This window comes from Rana temporaria, chromosome 8 (genome assembly GCF_905171775.1).
Source record: "Rana temporaria chromosome 8, aRanTem1.1, whole genome shotgun sequence".
NCBI classification, from domain to species: Eukaryota; Metazoa; Chordata; class Amphibia; order Anura; family Ranidae; genus Rana; species Rana temporaria.
The window spans coordinates 156,068,874-156,090,195 of record NC_053496.1 but is presented as its reverse complement, the minus strand read 5'-3'; the positions used below and the strand labels follow the sequence as shown (position 1 = coordinate 156,090,195).

Below are 21,322 nucleotides of genomic sequence, written 5' to 3'. Positions count from 1 at the left end.
GCGAAGAGCGGACTTTATACTGCTCTCCGCTGAAAACAAGTTACATAGTTATAGTTAGTCAGGTTGAAAAAAAGACACAAGTCCATCCAGTTCAACCACAAAAAATAAAAAAACAAAATAAAAAACACAGTAAAATCCTATACACCCAACTCCATACCCACAGTTGATCCAGAGGAAGGCAAAAAACCCCAGCAGAGCATGATCCAATTTGCTACAGCAGGGGAAAAATTCCTTCCTGATCCCCCGAGAGGCAATCGGATTTACCCTGGATCAACTTTACCTACAAATCTTAGTACTCAGTTATATTCTGTACATTTAGGAAAGAATCCAGGCCTTTCTTAAAGCAATCTACTGAGCTGGCCAGAACCACCTCTGGAGGGAGTCTGTTCCACATTTTCACAACTCTTACTGTGAAAAAACCTTTCCGTATTTGGAGGTGAAATCTCTTTTCCTCTAGAGGTAAAGAATGCCCCCTTGTCCTCAGTGTTGACCGTAAAGTGAATAACTCAACACCAAGTTCACTGTATGGACCCCTTATATATTTGTACATGTTGATCATATCCCCCCTTATTCTCCTCTTCTCAAGAGTGAATAAATTCAGTTCCTCTAATCTTTCCTCATAGCTGAGCTCCTCCATGCCTCTTATCAGTTTGGTTGCCCTTCTCTGCACTTTCTCCAAAACTAATTGCACTCCTGTGACCCAGAGGAGAAGCCAAGGCTAAAATACTCAGGCTGGACTTCTCCTTTAAGGGTGTTCTGGCCCTAACCCTCTTTCCCCTACAAAATATAAAAAGGACTGTCAAAGAAATAAAACCTTACATTCAAGAAGTGTCTGGTGCCCAATGACTTTTACAACTTTTGCACCCACTATTCCCCACAACCCACCACATATTGACAGATGTCCGCTATCTTGATGGCTCCCATTAGACTAGAAGAGGTAAGAGATTCAGCTTCAAACATTTAGGAAAGAGTCCAGGCTTTGATTTAAAAAAATAATTGACTGAGCTGGACAGTCTACATTTTCACAACTCTTACTGTAAAGAAGCCATTCTATATTTGGAAATTAAATCTCCTTTCCTCCAGACATGGTGCCCTCTTGTCGTCTGACCTTAAAGGGAAGAACTAAACACCAAGTTCGCTATATGGACCACTTATGTATTGATCATATCCCTCTTAATCTCCTTCTCAAGAGAACATGAATTCAGTTTCTAATCATTCCTCATAAATGAACTCCTCCATGCTTATTATCAGTTTGGTTGCTTTTCTCTGCACTTTCTCCAGTTCCCCGATATCCTTTGTGAACTGGTGCCCAAAACTGAACTGCATGTTTCAGTTGAGGTCTTGCTAATTTGTACAGGGGTAAAATCTCTCTGGTGTCTATACCTCTTAATACAAAATAGGACTTTGCTCGCCTTGGAAACCGCAGCTTGGCATTGCATGCTATTAAGCTTATGATCTCTGATCTACCAGAACACCCAGATCCTTCTCTACCATTGATTCCCCCAGTTGTACTCCCCCCCCCCCCCCCCCCCCCAGGTATGCTAAGGCAATTGCAAGCCTGAGTTGGGGATTAGTTTGGAGAGGACTGTGCACTCTGTTTTGGGAACTGTAATGCTTTTAAAGCTGTCCTTGCCTGAATTACTAAAGGGGTGTAATGTAAGTAACCGGCACAGTCTATGGCAGTGATGGCAAACCTTGGCACCCCAGATGTTTTGCAACTACATTTCCCATGATGCTCAAGTACAATTGCAGAGTGCATGAGCATTGTGGGAAATGTAGTTCCAAAACATCTGGGGTGCCAAGGTTCTCCATCACTGGTCTATGGACTGGGTCAGTTAATCACATTTGGGTACACAGTGGGACACCATTCCGTTACTTGGCGTGAAGTGGGGGGTATATGTTGGACAGGTGGAGAGGGCATTGGGTCAGCGCATCTCTCCTAAATACAAGTTGCAGTATTGCCGTGTATTAACATGAAGAGCATCAACAAGAGTTCACTTGTCTGAAAAAAGGTACCGCATGTGCAATGAAGTGAACCCTGTTCTAGGTGCCTAGCATAGGCCAGAAGAATCCATCCAGGGGTTAGCCTCTTATGTTACCCACATTTAGCACCCAATGAGGAGGGAAACATGGGGGTACCAACTACTACATTTTGGCACACAACGTGGGCCGCTGGGTCTACTGCATATACCTGAAGACTATGGCTAAAGAGACCATGGCCTGCTCCACATGCCTTTCTGCCAGATGTCATGACCAGCTACTGTGGAAGAGGATCCTTGTCACCAATACTGGGATTCTGTATAGGCTTTCTTATGGGTTTGCCCTTTTCTGCTTGGATTTGAGTAGTGCTGCCGATCCTATGCCCTACCTGCTGAAGGTGCTTGGCAACACTTGCCCCCTTGGGCTCGCTGCTATGGCTGACAGCCCCGCTATTCTAGCAGATGCTCGAAGAGGATCCTAACATTCTCCTGAATACTACTGACCTCAGAAGAGCAAGTGAAGATCAGGTGATCCTTTTGCCCAGCAAACGCCACTTTGCCAGGATGGCCTCCACGGCACTCCAGGAGTCCAGCTGTCATTCCATACCACCATATTGAAAACACCCGGCCAGGAGAATCTGCAGTGCACCTTGAAGCTCATCCTTGGGGCGCTGCCGCCTCCACCAATACTGGATTCCCCAGCTAGGGACTGTCCAGGGAGGACTCATCTCTCTATCTTTGACTCCCTATTGTGGGATGTTGTGTAACCACCTTTGCTGGAGTACACACCAACTGAGACCCCCACTAACGTGGAGAACCACCCACTCCCATGATCGTCTTAAAGGGATTTCCTGGCAGAGTTTGGTCTTAGACTTGGATGAAGAGCTGCCACCATCACCAAACCTTGCCCCTGTCTCCCTCTGACACTGCCAGCACCCACTTCAGCTTTAGGAGAGGACTGGACAAGTACCACCATCCACCAGATGCGTATCTGCCTCAGAACAGTGCACTACAAGGCATGGATCACCTGCTTGGCCCAACTTCAAAGATATATGAAACCAGGTCATGCAAAAGTATGAATGGGTGTTACCCCCCCCCCCATGTCCCTAAAATTGTCCATTCAGCTGGAAAAAGTGGCCCAAACTGTACAGCCAAGCAGTATGGGAAAAAGCTATGTCTAAGAACTTCTTCAGAGCTTCCAAAAGCAGAATGAGTGCATTGAAGCCGAGTTCCATTCAGCTATACTGTTTCTACAACACCGGGAGGCACATGATGGCTCGGATAAAGATTGTTAAGCTGGATGGCCATTTCTCGGTTCATCGGATTTGTGGAACCCACACTGTAACAGGGAACTGGCCCAACCCTGGCTTTTATATATGAACATTGTTGTTTTGAATGTTTGCACTATTGGTCAAAACATTGTTCTGTACTATGTTTCACTTTTGTTTTGGCTTGTGATTGTGTAAGTTGTTTGGGGTATGTTGTGCAGCTGGGAGAGCTTGCGTTTTAGTGGGGGAGATGTGTAGGCAAGTTGCCCTTTTCAGCCTAGTTAGGTGCTGTCACAGCTGGAAGGGTTAGAGTTAATTATGTTTCCTGGGCATTTCTTGGCAGGCTTCTAGGGTCCAACCCATTGGTCCTGTGTGATTTATAAAAAAGGACCAGGGTCTGGTTCCTGGGGTTCATAGTTTATTGCTTGTTCATGGTTGTCGTTGCCAGTCTGTCCTGTGAGCCTGCTGCATCATGCAGAGTCCGGAGTGCTTACTACAGAACATCTGCTTCAGGAGACTTCCACAGCAAGGCTTGCTGGGACTTACAGTTTGCTAGAAAGAGACCAGCTACTGGATACTTCTAAAATGGAATTTGCCAAAAATGGACTGGGGCAACGGCAAACCTGAGTTGGTGATTAGTTTGGGGAAGACTGCACTCTGTTTTGGAGAACTGTTATGCTTAACATTTTTTCAGGAACAATTTTGAAGCTTTGTCCTTGCCTAGTCTGAAGTTACTAAAGGGGTGTAATGACAGCAGCCAGCAGCCTGATGCAAGTGCATCTGACAGCCTCTTGCAGTGAGATGTTGGCACTCTCTCCATGAGCATACAGTCTCCCATAGCAACAGAATCGGATCAATTTCACACAAGGTCCTCAACCTGGGCACAGGTATGGAAGAGGAAGAACCCAAAACACCATCCAGTGCTCAGTTCCAGCTCTTCCACGAACAGAACTGTGGTGGGCAATGGTTTCAGCGATTCAGCACTCCTCTGACTGGATGGTCCTTCCAATCACTGCAAAAATATATACAGAAAAGGGTGAAAACGCCTAGGGTATTACCAAAAATACTATTTATTAAAATACAAGCAATATCGCACAGAACTGCCAGGTAGTGTGTGTCAGCGCTCACTAGCAGCTATATGGAGGACCATAAGGGATTGATTAACAGGGAGGGGGGAAAAGATGTATAACCAAAATGAATTCATAAGAATTGGTTCATAGTGTAGCGCCCCCTGGGTGGTCAGAGATTTAATTACCTCAGGCTGTATTGTTTTACCAAATTTTGGCCTCTGTTTCAGCCTTGGCTATGCAGGAAAATACAGTAACAGTTATACTCGCAAAAGTAGGAATAAAATCAAGCTTGTCATGTACAATGCTCCAACTGGTGAGGTGGGTGACTCTGGCCACACGGCACAAAAGATTGTGTGTTTTGGGGGACTGACTCCACTTTTGTGAGCATAACACCGTTAATTTGTTCATAAACTACCTGGAGGATGGGGTAAGCAGTGCAATTTCTGTATTTGCGGACGATACTAAGCTAAGTGGGAAAATAACTTCTCCGCAAGATGTGGAAACCTTGCAAAAAGATCTAAACAAATTAATGGGGTGGGCAAATGAGGTTCAATGTAGAAAAATGTAAAATGCATTTGGGTGGCAAAAATACTAATTCAGTTTATACACTGGCGGTATCAGGGCACCAATCCTGCTCAATTCCATAGAGCCGCGCGATCACGCCTGTTTGCGCCGGGCGCGCGCACGCGCGGTGTGGCCATGCACGCGGGCTCGCTCCCCTCTTGGCCAATCAGAGGCCTGAGCGGGTTATTTAAACCGCCCTCCTGTCAGGTTCCTGGCTTGTCACAGCATCTGAGTGTATTTCTGCTGAAAACCTGTTACCTTGCTCCTGATTACATGACCTTTGGCAAACGTATCCCGGACTGCTGCTTTCTCCTATCCTTGACCTTTGGCTTGAACCCCGGACTACCCTGCTTTCTCCAACCCCCTTGACCACGGCTTGCTTCTCGGATCAATCTCCTGCCTGCTTCCTGTCTCAAGTTCCAGGACTGTCTGTGTGTTTCCCAGCTGCCTTCAGTGATCTGCTTCCTGATCAGCCTCTGCTCCTCGCATCCAGTCTCCACCTTCCGGTCGGTACCGGTGCCTCCTGGTGCGTCCTTCCCCCTGTTCCCACTCCAGGGGGCGGACCGCGCTGGGTCGCAAATGGAGCCGCCCTCAGCATCTTGGCCTTGGTGAGTTTATCCATATTAACCCGTGATTCAGATGCTCTGAAGGAATTTAGGATGGAAAAGGATCTGGGGGGGTCCTAGTGGATGGGCTCAGCAATGACATGCAATGCCAAGCTGCTGCTAACCAAAGCAAACAGAATATTGGCATGCATTAAAAAGGGGATTAACTCCAGGGATAAAACAATTCTTCCGCTCTACAAGACTTTGGTCCGGCCTCACCTGGAGTATGCTGTCCAGTTCTGGGCACCAGTCCTCAGGAAGGATGTACTGGAAATGGGAGAGAGTACAAAGAAGGGCAACAAAGTTAATAAGGTCTGGAGGATATTGGTTATGGGAAAAGTTTGCGAGCACTGAACTTATTCTCTCTAGAGAAGAGACGCTTGAGAGGGGATATGATTTCAACTTGCAAATACCATACTGGTGACCCCACAATGAGGATAAAACTTTTTCGCGGAAGGGAATTAACAAGACACGTGGCCACTTAATAAAATTGGAAGAAAAGAGGTTTAACCAACATAGAGGGTTCTTTACTGTAAGAGCGGCAATGATGTGGAAATTCCCTTTCACAGACGTTGGTCTCAGTGGGGGGGGGGGGGGGGGGGGGATAAATACAGGGATATACAAGGTAATACTGACATATAATCGCACATAGGTTGGGCTTGTTTTTTTTTTTTTTTTTTTTTTTTTTTTTTTTTTTTCCCAACCTCACCTACTATGTAACTAAGTGCTTTTAATGGTATTCTTGGTAATGCACTAGACGTTTGTGCCCTTGTGTGTGTATTTTTGCAGTAGATGGAAGAGTTGTAAATGCACACATGGAGGCGCATGGCAGCGGGAGGGGCCCATTCTGTTACTGGAAGTGAGGGAGCCGAGATGCTGAACAGGTGGAGAGGGCAATTTGCTCAGCGTGTCCCTCCTAAATGCAACCATAGTATTGGCATGTATTAACATGAGTCAACTAGAGTTTACTCATCTGTTAGCGCAACCTATATTTTTTCCACCTTTGCTTAACTATAATCGGTCTGCATCAAATATAAACAAAAATGATGAATAATTGTCACTTGATACAGATAAGTGAGTATATGTGAATGGATACAAAAATGAATAATGTGTTGGTCCGATAAACTAAACTGAAAAAAACACCAGTGAAGATGTTATGAAAAATATTGTGATAAACTCAATGGTTAAAACATCCATTTGAAGACAGTCTCTTCCAGATACTGTGATTACTTTGTAGACAAAGTTGTTAAACAAAATCCACCACAGAGAGAAGTGCCTGCTTACCGGATCTCTGTGACCCCCTTCTTGCAGAGAGTCAAAGACAGCTTTAAAACAGATGCGGCTTGCTCTACTCCAACCAAATCCGAATGATAATCCAAATCACCCACAGACTCGATGGACTCCAATGGCAGGGATCATACCAAAAAACAACAAATTGCTCCCATAGTGTAAAACCGTAATCGGAATTATTAAGAGGATAAAAAACACACTTGCATCAGATCAAGTGTTAAACAACCTTAAACCTGTGGTGCCGGCCGGTCACCTGCAGGTAAACCCATTCCTGTTAGTAGATGAATGGGGAGTGACGTTTCTGCGCCGTTCATTAGCTTCTCCACCCAGAATGCTGGGTGAAGAAGCCAATGGGTCATGTAGAGGCAGGTACTCCTAGACAAGATCTTACCCTGTTAAAGGGTATGTAGATAAATATCAACTGTTTACTATACCTAACAAGCAGTCCTTTAGATAATATACTTCACTAATATGGTTTGGTGGGCCAGACCAAACCTCAATACAAATTAACACAACAGTGCACTTCCGGTTGGCGTGCAACAAAAGTAATTTGTAATCCAAAAAGGGAATGAGTAAACTGGCGGAAGATGCCCGAACAGTCAAATCACAGTGGTGAGTGTAAACGATCCACCCTCCTGCAAAGGAAGTTATTATGCTTAGGTAGGAAAGGTGATGCCTCGCTACATAACTCTGCTTTTATCTCTCGCATATGAACTGTATTAAGGTAATTAGTAGTTCTAGTTGTTATATGCATGCAAGTCATATTAGAAACATAGGACAGGTCATAGCTGGCCAGCTACAGTACCCCATGTGCAAGGTAGTGACCTTGTTCTAGGTGCCTAGCTCAGCAGAACCCACCCTGGGGTAGGCCTCATGTGACCCACATTTGGAATCCAACACTGAGGGGAACATGAATGAGATACCAACTGCCTACCCCATACATGCACCTGAATCCATTCAACCTCAGTAAAACATTGGAAACCCAGATCCCACGATGTGGGGGCGGCCTGTAATATTCCTTTGGACGCACCTCAGCACAGCACTTTATGCAATGTATTAGTTAACTGCAGGTCTGTTCCTATGGAACCCAGGCCCTGGAGACCCTGCTGGGAGGGTATGCCCCAAGAGCCAGGCAATATGGAAGGAGGGCCCTATAGGGGCGCTAGACAATTGTTACTGTGGCAAGCCACTGTTTACTTTTTAATGAATATAGCACCTAATGTTTAGTCAAGATCACCAATCTATGCAAAATTTGAGCTCCTTTTGCACACCTGTTATGTTCAGAACTTAAAGCCAAAATGGATTGAATCATGTCATAGAATAAATATGGAAGCAGCCATTGATCTTTTCTTTGGAAATGCTAATTGCCTGGCTATGGCTATTTATGCTCACCCACTGGCTTGAGTAAACTGACTCATTGATTGGGAACCAGCATGCACGGTTTTGCATTCTTCTTTTTTTTTTCTTTTTTTTTTTTCTTTTCTTTTCTTTTTTTCTTCCACCAAGTAACACCAAAGAATTTATGCTAGTGGGTCATAACAGCCAGGTAAGTTGTATTTTTAACGGGAGACTGTAATACATTCCATGTGTTTTCTCTTGGATCTTCTTAAAAAAAATCAGTGATCATAGCAAATGAGATTGAAAGTATCAAATTCAAGTTTAACTTATGAAAAATCAAAGGGCTCATGCACACAGGACAATTTAAAAACGCCAGCGCATTTAGCTGCGTTTTTACATTGGCGTTGCGAGTTTTCCTGCGATTTTCATTAAACGCTACCTATAAACGCCAAAAAAGTGTTTTTAGCTGCGGTTTTGGTTTACTGCTCCTGATATTTATTTATTTTTTTTCCCTTCCATTTATATGTGCATGGACACATAGGCTAACATAAAGGGACTTTTAGGGCCAGTTAAAGGGGTTGTAAAGGCAAAAAGAAAAGTTCCCTAAATAGCTTCCTTTTACCTTAGTGCAGTCCTTCACTTGCCTCATCCTTCAATTTTTGCTTTTTAAATGTCCTTATTTATTCTGAGAAATCCTCACTTCCTGTTCTTCTGTCTGTAACTACACGCAGTAATGAGAGGCTTTCTCTCTGGTGTGGAGAAAGCCTTGAGGGGGCGAGCAGGGGTGTCATGACGCCCACTAACACACAGCTCCTTTCTCTATCTGCAAAGTAGAGAGCGTCCTGACCCTCCTCGCCCCTCCCCCCTCAAGTATCTTTCTCCACACCAGGGAGAAAGCCTCCCATTACTGTGTGTAGTTGGAAGAACAGGAAGTGTGGATTACTCAGCAGAAATAAGGACATTTAAAAGCAAAATCAAAGGATGATAAGTGAAGGAGGACTGCACTAAGGTAAAGGAAGCTATTTAGGGAAACATTTTTTTTTTTTTTTTTTTTACCTTTTACAACCCCTTTAAAGTCAACCCTAACGGCAGCTGCAAAAACATCCTGTGTGCATGAGCCCTAAAACTCATTGCTCTAGAAAGTCAAAAGTTCTTGTACAATGGCTGCATACAATATATTGGTAAGACCTGTCACTTGACCATTTTACCATGCTGGTGATGGGATAACTAGGTATTTTTGACTATGGAAATTGTCCTTTCAATATACCAGGTGGATGTTTATGTAATCCTTTTAATGGCTATTTAGGTCTAAACCAGTTGAGGTTTATGAACCTGTAACCTCCATGATGGAAATGGTTAAATGCTGTTTGGCAATTTTTAACAAATGTTAAATGCGATTTGGCAATTGTAACAAATGTTGATGCTTAAAGCCTCTGCAGTGGGGCTGCACCTCCCATTTACCTGATCCTCGACTCAGTCCCTAGCAAATGGCGCTCGCCTTACATTCTAGAAGTGGACTGTCCCTTGGCGTCCCTGCTTCCAGTGCAGGGCTATAGTCCCTTCATCTGTCTTGCTGACATCAGAAGACCCTAAACCTCCAAAGTGCAGGAGAGAAGAGGCTGCAGGGACTGGTCTAGCAGAGCAGGGTTGCCAACCACCAGAAAATGTACTGACCGTTTCTAAAATTCTGTGAAAATATATATAAAAGTGTGTGTGTGTGTGTGTGTGTGTGTGTGTGTGTGTGTGTGTGTGTTATATTTTTTACTTTTTTTTTTTTTTTTTTTCAACTGCCAGTAAATATCGGGCTAATAATTTCATGCTGTTAACTTTTTAAGTGTAAAACAAGCAAATTACTTTGTTATATACTGTCAGTGTTTCCATATCATGTTTATACTGTTTAAATATTCACTGTGTATGTTTTCAATAGTTGTGTAATTTATCACGTTGCCAGTAAAAAAAATGTGCTCCGCCAGTAAATTTTCCATGTTTTGTCAGTAAAAAATGCTGCGGGAGGTTGGCAACCCTGGTGCATAGTTGGGTAAATCTGCTTTTCTCGTTCCCATATTCAGAAACAATCAACCCTTGCAGTGCGAGAGCAGCCCCACCAGCAGGGGAAGAATTTCAGTTTTCTTGGTGTTCACCTTTAAATGTGCTTCTCAAGTCTTTTTATTCCATGTAATTGAATAAAAAGTGCAGTCAGTATCCTTGCTGAACAAGTGCAGTTAGCCATTGATTTATTTTTTTATCTAAGTCCTTCTTTTAGCAGAAAATCTTTATTCCCTCTTCCTGGTAGGCGGAGACATGGAAACTCCGTGTGCGCTTTGTTGGAAGTAAGAAAAGTGAGGACATAAACATTGTTTGCTCTATATCAAAAGAGAAGACGCCTCGAGTGATTACACACAAGACTATGAGTACCAGAATGCCTCAGCTGACTACTGTGCCCACTTGGACAACACCACTCAGCAGCACTTTAACCAAAAGCGTGGTTTTGGCAAATACAACGTTGCCAACTAAAACCAGTTTAGTTCAGGATGAAGGCAAAGATCAAAAACCGACAACTCCTTCTAGCACAGTCCCTGGAACAAAGGAGTCTGATGTGACCGTTGAAACAAAGAAAAATGTCACTTCTAAAAGTCCTCTCCCTATTGTACGGCGAACTACGAGTAGATCACAAACATATCCAGGTGAGGTCAGTGTGTGTGTGTGTCAGAATTTTTATTAGGTTTTCTTTGTATTTGTCACTTTAGTAACCTAAAGGCAGTGTTTGTACAAAACAATGTCCCCAGTTAGATACTGGTAGGTTGAATTACTATCTCCCTATGGCAGGCATGTCCAAAGTCCGGCCCGCGGGCCGAATGCGGCCCTTGTTCCTGTTTAATATGGCCCCCCTGGTAATTTGGATATATATATATCTTTTGCGGCCCCCAGGCTACTAAAGATATATACTGTATTTATCGGCGCTACCTCAGAGGGGACAGGGAGGGGGCATAACAAGCGTTTACTTAGCGGCATCTGTACTAGGAAGTTCTGTCTCCTGGGCTGCCATTGGACGACTGTTCTGTCTATCATAGAAAGCAGGACTTGCTATTAAAGAGGCCGCTGAGAAAACAGGAGATTCTCCTGCATGTAATCTGTTAGCACTCGTCCCGCCCCCTCCCTGTCCCCTCCGACGCTGCAAATGGGCATTGGATCAGGCTGCACTGATGGCAATAGTGAGGCTGCATTCATGGCAATGGGGAGCCTGCATTGATGGGCACTGACCCTTATTTTGCTTCACAGTTCTTTATTTAAAATAGTTTTTTTCCCCCCTGAAACTTCCCTCTTAAAGTGAAGGTGCGTGTTATACGCCGATAAATAAGGTATACATAAAATAACACTCCCGAGCTCATCCTTAGTCTTGAGCGGCGCTCTGGGATTCGTTGGGGCCACAAAAGATATATATCTATATAGAGATATATATATATATATATATATATATATATATATATATATATATATAGATACAAATAACACACCCAAGCTCAACTCTTCACCAAACACAGCCACAAAGGCAGAAGAATTCTTGTTGGGCCGTGTATTAGTTGCTCGGACAAACACACGTAGACCGAATTTTAATGGTTCAACACATTCAACACAGGCAAAAATGGTCGGCCCTCACGCATGTTCACATTATCAAATCTGGCCCTCTTTGAAAAAAGTTTGGACACCCCTGCCCTATGGGGTGTAAATTGAGATGTTCCTGTAGTTTAAAGTGGTTGTAAACCTCCGACAAGAAATATGAACAAAGCGCATCCCTCTATAGTGTGTGTGTGTGTGTGTGTGTGTGTGTGTGTGTGTGTGCAGTGAGCTGCAGAAAAAAGGTACATTTTGCCGTTCTGTGCATCACCTGAGGCTAGTCACGTCCCTAGGTAGGTATATGTAGGGGTTTACATCCACTTTATCATTATATGACTTGGTTATGGCTCAACTTTTTGGTGATCTGACCCCTTAATGTTTTGTGTTCCTTTTGAACAGATCTCCTAAATGAGACGCAGTGCTTTGTGCCAAATGAAAGAGTCCCGTGCCTGGATTCCAGTGTTTCCCGTGACACATGTTTGCATTACCGCTGTTGTCATGATCCTGAAGATCCCATCACGCCTTGCTACTATGGACATACAGGTGAGGTTTTTGAATGTAATCTATTGGCAGGCTTCAAAACTGGTCCTTGCCTAATGGAATCCCTGTTTTTTACTGTTATCAATATGCTGCGGCAAGTGTTAAATGACCCCATGCTAGCAGCACCTTGGCGAGTACGACGTATGGCGGAGAAAATCCAGATGGCCGCACTCCAACAAAAATCTCTTAACAGTCCATACAGCAAAAAGGATAAAGATCGCTAACACGTTTCACACCGTAACTACTGGTGCTTACACGTCCACTATGGAGAGGTACAGGTGACATGTTGGACTGCTGGAGACTATGGTCGCTGCTTATGTGTGTGGATCAATCAATCTCAAAGGTCCTGCCAGCACAATTTGGTTTTTAAGTATATCTGCACTCAAACACAAATTACCAGTTTGTGTAGTAGCTGCAGTTTTTTTCTTTCAGGCTTTTTTCCATTAGAATTGTCCTTCAGATAACTCTCTTCCTGTTGAGTGACAATGCTCACTTGCTGTATGCCATCTAACCTATACTCCTGAATTGAACTACTTACACTTCCAACATATTTCTATTACAATGGGGCTTATATTCGCAGACTATGGCTAGGAAGGAAAGAACCTTGTTTTTCTGAGGCTGGTTCGTGCCTTCCTGGCTTAGCATTAGGCCCCTTTCACACTTGTACGACTTGTCCCACGATTTGTGATGGCAAAGTAACATGAGAAATCGTTTCCCATGATTTACAATGACAATCATTCATATTGGTACGACTTCAAAGTAGTCCCTGCACTACTTTGGTCCCATTTTGATGCCACTTACACAGGAATTCCCTGAAATTGTGGTTGTATCGAGGCTGCGAATCGTTGCAAAATCGTGCGATGATTTTGAAGTCTCAGTGTGAAAGGGGCCTTGGACAAATGCTGGATGCATGCAACAAAGTGTGCATGAAGTATCAACTGGAAGAAATGGTTTTATTTGTGTCAATTTTGTAGTTTGATACTCTGAAGACCCTGAGGTGCATGTAGACTGGTAGTGATCTCTGCTGCTCAAGCGGAAAGTTGGAGGTTAACTGCACACCAGGTTTTTTTTGGCCGTTTTTTTTTTTTTGTCCAACCCTCCGGTCCTGCTATAAAAAGAAAAGCCCAGATCCCTGTGTGAGGGGAGATTTTTTATATTTTTTATTCAATCTGTATGGGAGGAAATACGGAGAGATGTAGGAGAGTGTTTTTGTTCCTGATTTCAGTATAGCTGCTATTCGTCTGTGTCCAGGAGCCTTCTGCAATGTAGGAGGATTGCTGGAACTTGCCGTCCTTCCGTTACTGGGTGGCGGTGATGCACTGGACAGGTGGAGAATTGGCTCTGCACGTCCCATTCTCAATGCACAAGTGACTCTGTGTACATGACATCAAGGGTTTACTAGAGTTCGTTCATGTGTCCGGGTCATGAGTGTGGCTGTACAAAGTGCCTAGTGTAGCCCAGAAGAACTCTCCCTGGGGTAGGCCTATTATATGACCCTTGCTTGGCCTCCACCGAGGAGACAAATATGGAGGACGTGACGACCGCCACATGACAATTACCCTAAATGCAAGCTAGAGGCCCTAGGAAATATCTAAAACCAGAAGCCAACATTCAGTTATATTGCATGACTATTGTATAACAAATGTACTCTTTACTGCCTACCCCACATCCTTACCTACACCTAATTAACGAGGCCACACATCCAGTTTGGAGTAAAACATAGGCCGTAGAAGCCTTATTTATTTAAAATACATCCTTTATCAAAATCAACTCAAAACATAACCTGAACAACTGTTATGAGAAAACCATTGCCTCCCGGCGTTGGTCTTTGCAGGAACCTCAAATTACCATATAGTAACCACAGGGCTGGCCCAAGACATTGTGCTGCCTGGGCCCAAGAATTAAATGCTGCCCCCCCCCCCAAAAAATAAAAATCACGCCCACCAAAAGGCCCCCACATTCATTATTTTATATCATGACAATTAAAACTAAAATTAAATGTATTAGGGAGTGAGAATTACATGTGTAGCCCTGTTGTGATTTTCAGCCATTTAAGAGGATGTAGATATATATATATATATATATATTGCAGCAGGTGGAGCCAGAGAGCACATATTTGGAGGCTGCAGTACAGAACAGACATAGATACATTTCTACAGCAAGGGGCTGGATAACTGCATTTCCCAGGAGGCTTTGAGACAGGAAGTTCCAGAGGAGAGGGGAGTCAGGAGGAAGTAGTGAGGAGAGGGAGTCTGGAACAGTGACCAGGGAACACAGATCTGCATCACAGAGTGATTTAAGACAGCTTGTGTCAGAGCTGTGTGTTTGCCACTGAGACACAGGCTCTATGCAATAGTTCTTGGAGAGACTGATGTTCGTCTACTGAAACAGAGAGAGACTGTGTTTTGAGCGATCGAACTGAGGCCTGGTCGCAGGGCCGATCCAGCCACCGGAGTAATCCAGCCTGCCCAACTGAGTGAGTACAGCTGACGGAGGTTATTGCCAGATTCCCCAGACGGCCCCTAGACGATCTGAGATGTCCTGCCGGAGGCTTTAAAAGACTGCATCCATTTCACAGAAGTCGGTCTGAGGAGAGAGGGACACTCGCTTCCGCAGACAACCATCCTCCTTCCCCAAAGAGACATTGGAAGTGGTGAGCGGCCTTTGGCCATTGCAACAAGTGTATTTCCTACATCTGTCATACATCCAGGGCCCCAACGTTGGCTAGCCTAGGACAGTACTACTGGCCAGTAGTTTAGGGTGGGGTCGATACTGCTAAGTATATAGATATATTACTGTTCATCGCATTCAATCTAAACGTATTATCTCATTCTGTTATTAGTTGTATTATATTAGAGTGGGGAGACATTAAGGGCTTTTGCTCTATCCCACAGTCATTAAATCTGTTATAAAACTTCACAAGGTGTGCTGGTGTGCTGTGGATTCATTGTTTGTGGTGTGTCAGAGGTGAGACAGAAGACCCGATAATTCAGCGGCTCCTTCGGGGGTGAGCGCTACACGTGGGGTGCTCGTCCGGGATTTCTTCTGATACCTCTCGCAAAGTGATAACCGCACAAACGAGCCAGCAATGGATCCAAACACCGCAGCAGAGTGGTGCAAAGAACAAAATGGCCAATTAGGGCTGAGTATAGTAATGGACATTCCTGCTGACAAATGGACAGAGGAACAGATCCGTCAAGCAGTAACTACACTAGCACCTGACCAGAAAGTGTTTGTAATAGACACGAAAATAGATCAAAAAGTCTCCCATACCTATGCCCTACTAGAATGGAAGAAAGGAGTCCCAACCTGCTTCCAGGGTGATAGCATCCAGCGAGCCGGAGAAGTTAAAGCACGGTTATTCCCTCTACTCACCTCAGCAAGTTGTCTGGAGGGACCAAGCCAGGCCATGTCAGACACAGTGGAAGTAACTACCACTTCTGTACCAACCACTAACTACCCCCCAGCTTCCTTCTTCATGGACATAGGAAAACTGGTAGAGAGCGTTAGAAAAATGTCCTCGCCATCTGTGAACTATGGCTACAGGAAGTTGAGAATTTGCAGTGCAGCCTGTACCTCCTGGAGAAGAAGAGTATGAAACCTGGATGGAACAGGCTATGCAAGCACTGGAAGAATGGGATGTTCCAGAGGCTCAAAAGAAACAACGCATTACTGAAAGTCTGAAAGGCGTTGCAGCAGAAGCCATCCGAAATTTGAAATTCAGTCAGGAGTCTTGTACAGCATATGACTATCTTCGCATGCTACAAGATGAGTATGGGCGCACAGAGAAAGCTACAGATCTAATCTTCCTATTTGAACACATGTTTCAACGGGAAAATGAGCAGCTTTACGAGTATATTCGACGACTAAACAAAATGCTATACCAGATTGTACTAAAGAAAGGAATAGAAGCCAGGGATATGGATCAAGTTAGAATGAAACAGATCCTGAGAGGCGCTCTGAGTTCCGATCCCATCTGGATCCAGTTGAAGACCTTACAAGGGGGTACCTCTTTGCAATACTCTGATCTCATTAAGATGGTAAGGGAGGAAGAGGCTATCCTAGAGGAGAAAAAGAAGGGCTCAGGATTTTCATTTCCTGCTGAGGTTCGAACGCTCAATGTGTCGAATGGGAATTCAGAAGTGGAGCAATTAAAGGCTCAAGTTTCCCAGCTGATGCAAATGCTAACCCTATTGTCTGCAGGTGTCAAGTCGCCCCTTGAAAAAGTCACTTCAGAACCAGTTCCTGAATCTACTACTCAGGTGGTGCCTATCAAGAAACCGTCAAACATCTGCTATAATTGCGGAGGAGTGGGTCATTACCGAAATATCTGTCCGAGCCCATCGAATTCAAGAGGAAGTTATCGACCGGCGGGAAACTACAGAGGGCCCCAGTGAGGGAGCAAACTGGGTGCCCAACTACTGAAGACTGCTCTGATTCCCAGGATACCAATAAGAGGCCCAAGTCTTTACCCAGAGCCTCACCTGCTACGACAAAAAGATCCCCTCACCTGGCGTCTGGTCCTGTGTCAGAGGGAGGCAAGGCACACCCACAACCTAAACACCCGAAAGGGGGAAGAAAACAACCACCACAAGCGAGGAAGAGGGCTAGAGTGCAGCCGACTGGGTCTATGCCTTCTACTACTCCGAAGAAGTTCCCTGACCAGTTGATAGGCCCTTCACCCATTATCCCAGTTCAAGTAGAAGGGGTTTACACAAAGGCTCTCCTCGATTCAGGTGCTCAAGTAACACTGATTTACCGGGACTTCTACCAGAAGCATTTGAAGCATCTACCCCTGATGGAGTTAGAGGATCTCGAAATCTGGGGTATTGGGACTCAGAAGCTTCCATATGATGGGTGTCTACAAGTGAAGCTGGAGTTCAGTTCGGCAACTGTTGGACAACCAGGGGTCTGTGACGCCTTAGCCATTGTATGTCCCCGCCCACCAGGAGCTAATCGAAGTTCTATGATTGTGGGAACAAATACTGACTTGGTGAGACTCCTTATAACTCCATTAGTGACGGAAGAGAGTTCTACTTCAGAGGAGATGCACCCGATGTTGCGGCCAATCTACCAGCGGATTATTCAAGAACAGAGGGCCCCTGCAGAAGTGGGACGACTTTGGAGATTAGAAAGAGCAGAGAAGGTCTTACAGCCAGGAGAAATGACTAGTTTCCGGGCCTCAGTCAAGTTGAATTGGTCACAACCAGGCCCCTATGTGGTCCTGGAAACTGATCCCAGAAATATGAAGAGATCTGGAGTGGAATTGGTGCCTGAGATAATATCCACCAGAGCTCTACAGCGGGCCCGTGGGAGAGTCTCTGTAAGTGTATGCAATGTGTCAGACTCCCCAGTGACCTTGAAGGCACGGATGCCGATTGGACAAGTGGCCACTGCCACACCCCTCTCACCCACTGAATTGATGGATGGAGTAGACAGAGAGATCCCAGCTGAACGATTCTATCCTAAAGATGCCCCTGTCTCGCCTGAGTGGAAGAAGCGAATTCAGTCTCAGCTCCTCAAGTGGCAAGATTTATTCTCCAAGGATGAGTTTGATGTGGGGTGTGCTAGGAGCACTCAGCACCGCGTTCGCCTCCAAGATGACAAGCCCTTTCGAGAAAGGTCACGGCGAGTCCCATTGGGAGATCTAGATGACCTAAGGGAACAGCTGGCTGAATTGAAAAGGACCAGGATAATCCAAGAATCCAGGAGTCCTTATGCCTCACCTATTGTGGTAGTTCGCAAGAAAAACGGTTCCATCCGTTTGTGCATAGACTACCGCACACTCAACCAAAGAACCATTCCCGACCAATACACTACTCCTCGAATAGAAGATGCCTTACAGTGTCTGTCAGGAGCAAAGTGGTTTAGTGTACTTGACCTGCGAAGTGGATATCACCAGATACCCATGCATCCTGAAGATAAAGAGAAGACTGCTTTCATCTGTCCACTGGGATTCTTTGAGTTTAATAGAATGCCCCAAGGCCTCACAGGAGCCCCAGCAACTTTCCAACGACTAATGGAAAAGACGGTGGGAGACATGCACCTGATCGAGGTACTAGTGTATCTAGATGACCTAATAGTCTTCGGAAGAACACTGGAAGAACATGAGCAGCGGTTGGAAAAGGTCTTGAAGCGGCTGCATGAAGAAGGATTGAAACTTTCCTTAGAGAAGTGTCAGTTCTGTCTGCCTTCAGTCACGTACCTGGGACATGTTGTTTCAGCAGAAGGCATATCAACTGATCCTAAGAAGTTGGAAGCTGTGGCTTCATGGCCGAGACCTCGTAATATTACTGAACTCCGGTCCTTCCTAGGATTCTGCTCATACTATAGGAGGTTCGTAGAGGGGTTTGCCAAGATAGCTCAGCCTCTGAACACGCTTCTAAGAATGGAAGGAGCAGAAGATGAATCAATGTCCTTTGAGCCGGGTTCATCAGCCCACGGAACTAGGAAGCCTCGTGAATCAATCCAGGAGGAATGGACCGACCAATGTGAAAAAGCTTTCCTCCAATTGAAAGGAAGTCTAACACAGGCTCCTGTCCTTGCCTACGCTGATCCTGCCAAGCCTTATGAACTACATGTGGATGCTAGCAGAGAAGGGCTAGGAGGAGTACTATACCAAGAATATGATGGCCTCCTGAGACCGGTGGCATATGTGAGTCGGGGTCTCACCCCTTCTGAAAAGAATTACCCCACTCACAAGTTGGAGTTCCTGGCCTTGAAGTGGACAGTGGTGGACAAACTAAAAGACTACCTGTACGGGGCCAATTTCGTGGTCAGAACTGACAACAACCCACTCGCTTACATTCTCACTACGGCCAAACTGGATGCCACTGGGCACCGGTGGTTGGCTGCCCTGTGGTATCACCCTGGGGTCAATAACCAAGACGCGGATGCCTTATCCAGGAGACCCTATAGCACAGGGGTCCCAGAAACAGAGTGGACTCATTTGACTCCAGATGGAGTTCAAGCCCTATGCCAAGGGGTGGAGTGCCGAACCAAAGGAATGATTGGAGCAGAGGCCATAGGAGTCATGGCTGCCGGTGTCCCTAAAATGTATTGTAACCCTACACAGCTGAGGAGTGAGGGCCTGCCTACTTTCACGAAGAAGGACCTGAGAGTAGATCAGGCTGAAGATCCTTTGATCGGGTTAACTCTGAGAGCAATGAAAGCGGGTCAAAGAGGGCTCCTACTAACTGATTCACCAAAAGAGGCTCGTCTGGTCCACAAAGAGTGGGAACGGTTGAAACTGCTAGACGGGGTGGTCTACCGAAGGGGCCCCTCGGATGACTTAGAAGAAAAGCAGCAGTTGTTCCTCCCAGAGAAGCATAGAGAAAATGTGCTGAAAGCTTTGCATGATGACCATGGTCACTTAGGAGCAGAGAGAACTTTTAAACTGGTCCGAGACAGATTCTATTGGCCCTGCATGAGAACCGAAGTTGAAAGCTACTGCCATTCCTGTCTAAGATGTATCCAGAGGAAAACTTTACCTTCTAGGACTGCTCCAATGAGCCATCTACAGAGTCAAGGGCCTATGGACCTGGTGTGTATTGACTTCCTGTGCTCAGAGCCTGACACTAGTGGACAGGGAAATATCCTAGTGGTGACAGACCACTTTACCCGTTATGCTCAAGCTTTTCCAACCAAAGATCAACGTGCTCCTACTGTAGCCAAAGTCCTAGTAGAAAAGTTCTTTGTTCATTATGGTCTACCTCAGAGGATCCATTCTGATCAAGGCAGAGACTTTGAAAGTCGACTCATCAGGCAGCTCTTGGATCTATTGGGGATTCAGAAGTCAAGAACCTCCCCCTATCACCCCTAGGGTGATGCACAACCGGAGAGATTCAATCGGACTCTGCTCAATATGTTGGGAACACTGTCGATCAGGGAGAAACAGCACTGGAGTCGGCATATCTCTACCATTGTGCATGCTTACAATAGCACAGAAAGTGATGTTACAGGATACTCACCGTACCGCCTCATGTTTGGAAGAGAAGCCCGATTACCAGTAGATTTAGCTTTTGGCCTCTCCCTTGACCAGACGTCTATTGCCTCTCACCAGGGTTATGTGGATAGACTGAGGAGAAACCTGGCTTCTGCATTTGAGAAGGCCCGTTTGACATCCGGGAGTAGAGAACAAAGAAACAAACGGAACTATGACTTGAGGGTTCGGGTACAGGATTTACAGCCAGGTGATCGAGTTCTATTAAGAAATTTGGGTGCTTCGGCCAGACACAAACTAGCTGATAGATGGAGTTCTCAGATCTACATCGTCTGTAAACAATTGCCTGGCCTGCCAGTGTACCAGATTCGACCAGAGGGAAAGACCGGGCCACTGAAGAATTGGCATCGGAATCATCTCCTACCTCTGAATGAAGCTGTGCGGGTACCAGATAGAGATGAGTCTCCTTCACCCATTCCATCCACTTCCCGTCAAGCACCTGTTATTCGGTCCCAACAGCCACCTTCTACAAGAGAAAGTGAGGACGACAGCGATGAGGAAGATGTGTGTCCGAGTTGGATGTGGCCATCTGAACCTATGGATGTTCATCCAACTATTATGACTCCTGAGCCGGATTTGAGCAATCTGAGACCAGATGCCCCTGAATTTGTGCCTCAAGCAAACGAGGATAATTCTGTACCCTCTCAAGTGGAAAGTCTCTTGCCGGAAACCTCAGTGCTAGAAGATACCCCTGTTGAGCCAGTTGAAAAGGAAACTGAATTCCCTCAGTTAACACAGCAAGTAGAAGAGGACTCAGCAGATGAAGGCCCATCCGGGTTTCTAGAATCAAGGTCCAAACGACTGGTGCGACCTCCTCAGAGACTCACTTATGACTCACCAGGGAACAGCACAGAGGAAGCTATCACTACTGTACGCAGATCACCCAAAGTGTCCACCCTAACCACAGAGGTATCAAAGGACTTGTGTCCAATCCCGACCATCAGCACACCTTGGTGGAGTGTTCCTCTGCCCCCTCCACTTGCTAGACGTTGTCATAGACTGCATCTATCTATGCGCAGTAAAGGTATTCAGATGGTCTAGTATAAACTTT

General features: G+C 45.3%; 1 protein-coding gene across 1 annotated transcript in view; it reads left to right on the top strand.

Annotated features, from left to right (window-relative positions):
- Nucleotides 1-21,322, top strand: part of LOC120909254 (zona pellucida sperm-binding protein 4-like) — a 68,537-nt gene that overhangs the window by 9,002 nt on the left and 38,213 nt on the right. The window contains exons 3-4 of the mRNA XM_040320983.1: nt 10,408-10,798; nt 12,129-12,272. Coding sequence (XP_040176917.1) covers nt 10,408-10,798; nt 12,129-12,272 — 535 coding nt within the window. The remainder of the gene's footprint in view (nt 1-10,407; nt 10,799-12,128; nt 12,273-21,322) is intronic.